The 3,187-nt window shown below is 40.9% G+C and overlaps 1 protein-coding gene across 1 annotated transcript; it reads right to left on the bottom strand.

Annotated features, from left to right (window-relative positions):
* Positions 1–1,753: 1,753 nt before the first annotated feature.
* LOC137599459 (golgin subfamily A member 6-like protein 22) lies at positions 1,754–2,920 on the bottom strand. Its single transcript, XM_068320412.1, has one exon. The coding sequence runs from the start codon at positions 2,918–2,920 to the stop codon at positions 1,754–1,756; it is 1,167 nt and encodes a 388-aa protein (XP_068176513.1).
* Positions 2,921–3,187: the final 267 nt, after the last annotated feature.

The following is a 3,187-nucleotide window of genomic DNA, read 5'->3' as shown; positions in this document are numbered from 1 at the left end:
TTTTGTCAGCAAATTTTGGTCTACACCAATGCTATATTACTATGTTTGCCTAGTTTTTTTTATTACATATATAATAAATATTGATGATCTTTCTTTTTCAACTTTTGATTTTCTGTCTTCTTTGGGTGAAATCAATCCTATCTGAAAATTTCAATACATAACCGCTTTGAAGCGGGATGGAACAATTAGAATATAGTAGAACACAGTTTTGACAAGAAGTAGGTGTGGAAAATGGATGAACTGCTCCGGATGAACGCATCATGGTTGCGTTTCATAGAGGAAAGTAAGAAAGAAAGCATTTAAGTTATCCCTGCTATTTGCTTTTGATCCTTTTATCAATTGTATATCTAAATAAATCATGAATTGTTGGAACAAATACATAAAAATACTATAATATCTAGCTGTTATTCCTGCTGCTTCCTCTCACCTCTAAAAACATGCAGTTTCGGATGTCATTTTGCATTTTTATAATTGCGATTTCCACCTGTCCAGCATCCAAACTGAAGGTTGCACATAGTTGCTCAGCGATGCATGTTGTTTCTACATTCATGAAAGGGTTGGAAATGAACGACACACATGGCTCAAGGTGATCAATTATTTTGCAATTATCAATGTTTCTTTGAAAACGGCTCCATCTGAAAATTCCTTCTTTTTCTTAATCAAGAAGTTTGTAGCTCTAAATGAGGCTTTGGTTGCTATTTGGGAGTTTTTCTAGTGAAAAAAAGACTGCTATTTGCACAAACCTGCCTCGATTGTCTTGCCATGCCAGGGCACTGGCGTTGCGCCCGGAGTGTCCCCTGCCTTTCACCAGTAGGTCAACTGGGATAGGCTCCAGCAACCGTGAGCTGCAAAGGCGGAATAAGCGGTCAAGAAGATGAATGAATGAATATCGATAGTCGGATTGTGTCTCATCATACGTGTGCAAATGGTAGACATACATGTGAATTTGTGCTTATTGATGTACATTCTGATGTACATTAATTTATTATATTTGGTAAGTTTTCAGTAAAGGAGTTGTTTCAATGGATTAAACAATATTGATTTTCAAATCACCATTACAATATATGAGAAACAAACTTGGGTTTGTCACAATTGAAAAAAAACAAGATTATGACTTCTGATTTCATTTAATTGTTTATTTGATTTCTGTCTTGATTAAGAATGTCTGGATTTGTTGATGTGGAAAATGATTGGTTTAGTCTGGGACCAGACAGGAAAGATTTGAGGGGCTCTGTGGAAAAAAGAAGAGAAAAAGATAGAAGTTTGTGGGCTTGGTGTTTATGGGAAGAATGAAAAAGTCGGAACTGATAAAATGCACCTCGGCTTGTAGAAGCACAGCATCGCTCGTATGGAGAATTTAATTGCCATTTTTCCATTGTGTAACATTAGCATGGCTTCTGTGACAGGTCATGAAACGTCTCATCATCTCTGCTTCTTCATCCAAGCTGGGAAATCTTCTTGAGATTCCCCAGCTTGGACGTCCTGGCTTCTGTCCCTTTTGTCCTCCTCCGTTCCATTCCATCCAGAGCGTCGTTCTCCTGACGTTGGGAGGTTTCCCTCTGCCCGTGGATTTGGCTGCTCTCTACCTGCTGTTCAGCCTCATTCTGCGGCCAACTCTGATGAGAGTCATTGACAGCACTGGATTTGCTCAATTTCATGCTGTCATTCTTGCAATCCAATGTCCAATGCCATTCTAACATCATTTGTCCCAGATGGTTTGTTCACAGTGACAATCTGCTGGTGAGGTGCACCCTCACCCACAGTTTTCTTCAAGCAGGACCTCAGAGTTCTCTAACTTACTCTTTAGTCGTATTGTGGTGGTCACTGACTTCTCCCAGTCCTGTTCCATCTCTTTGTAGTTGGATGCCATGGCCCTTTCATTCTTCGACCACTCCTCCTCCTTCTTCAGCAGATTGATTTGAGCTTCCGTCTGCTGAAGGAGATATGACTTTTCCTCCTCCCTTTGAATTTGACTGGCCTTCAACTGCTGCTGAGCCTCCTTCAGCGCAGCTTTAAGGGTGTTAACCTCCTCTTTCTGCTGCTCAGACTGTCTCTTAAAGAATTTTTGAGTGTCCTCCATCTCTCTGAACTTGGATGTCATGGCCCTTTTATTCTTCAACCACTCGTCCTTTTGCTTCAGCAGATTGATTTGAGCTTCTGTCTGCTGAAAAAGAGAGGACTTTTGCTCCTCCCTTTGAATTTGACTGGACTTCAACTGCTGCTGAACCTCCTTCAGAGCAGCTTTAAGGATGTTAACATCGTCTTTCCGCTGCTCAGACTGTCTCTCAAAGACATTTCTTGTTTGCTCCATCTCTTTGAACTTGGATGTCACAGTCCTCACCTTTAACCGCTCCTCCTGATCATTCTTCAGCAGAGAGTTTTGAGTTTCTTTCTCCAGAAGGAGATGCATCTTGTCTTCCTCCCATTGAATTTGACTGGTCTTCAGCTGCCGCTGAGCCTTCATCAGAGCGGCTTCCGACCTGTTAGTCGTCTGCTGCTCAGACTGACGTACAAGGAAATTGCAATCCTCCATCTTCTTGAGTTTTCCTGTCAAAGCCCTCTCCTTCTTCAACCATCGCTCCCCCTGCTTCTTCATTCGAGCTCCTTTTTCTTGAAGACGAGACAGGAATTTGATTTTATTGAACTGCAGTTGCTCAGTGTCATTCCGAATAGCTCTGAGTCTTTCGATCTTCTTATTCTTTAGCTCAAGTTGAGCTTCGGATTCACTTATCTTTTCCATTTCTGTGTTAATAGAGTTGTCTAGCTGTTCCCACTCTTTCTTCGTCTTCTCAACAGAGCTGCCAAAAGTACAGAGCTTTGTCTCAAATTCCTTCATCTGCATTTCAAGATTCTCCTTCTTCCATCTCGTTTTGTTCACCCTGGCTTGAAATTTGGAAGTCAACTCTTGATGTTTGGACATATCCGTGACTCCTCCTTAGTGAGGATTTTGGAGTGTAGCTGTCTTGGAAATCGAAGGTATTCTTCACCAATTTTCAATTGTTATGTGATCTAACTAGTTGCTTCCTAATTTCAGTCTGAGGTGTGCTATGGCTAAACAGGGGTTTATAGAAAACCCATGCTTTCATCATCAAAAATATTTATGGCATTGTACTTCTTTTGTTGTTGTGAGGATACAAGAACAAATGTACATTATGCTTTAAGTACATCAAAGACTACAAGCTGCGGG

The sequence above is a fragment of the Antennarius striatus genome, chromosome 7 (assembly GCF_040054535.1).
Source record: "Antennarius striatus isolate MH-2024 chromosome 7, ASM4005453v1, whole genome shotgun sequence".
Classification (NCBI taxonomy): Eukaryota; Metazoa; Chordata; class Actinopteri; order Lophiiformes; family Antennariidae; genus Antennarius; species Antennarius striatus.
Note: the sequence above shows the minus strand (reverse complement) of the source record. Positions and strands in the feature narration are given on the sequence as shown.

Bases quoted from the DNA above. Each gene is read 5' to 3' on its own strand.
- LOC137599459 (XM_068320412.1), bottom strand. From the start codon at position 2,920: ATGTCCAAACATCAAGAGTTGACTTCCAAATTTCAAGCCAGGGTGAAC.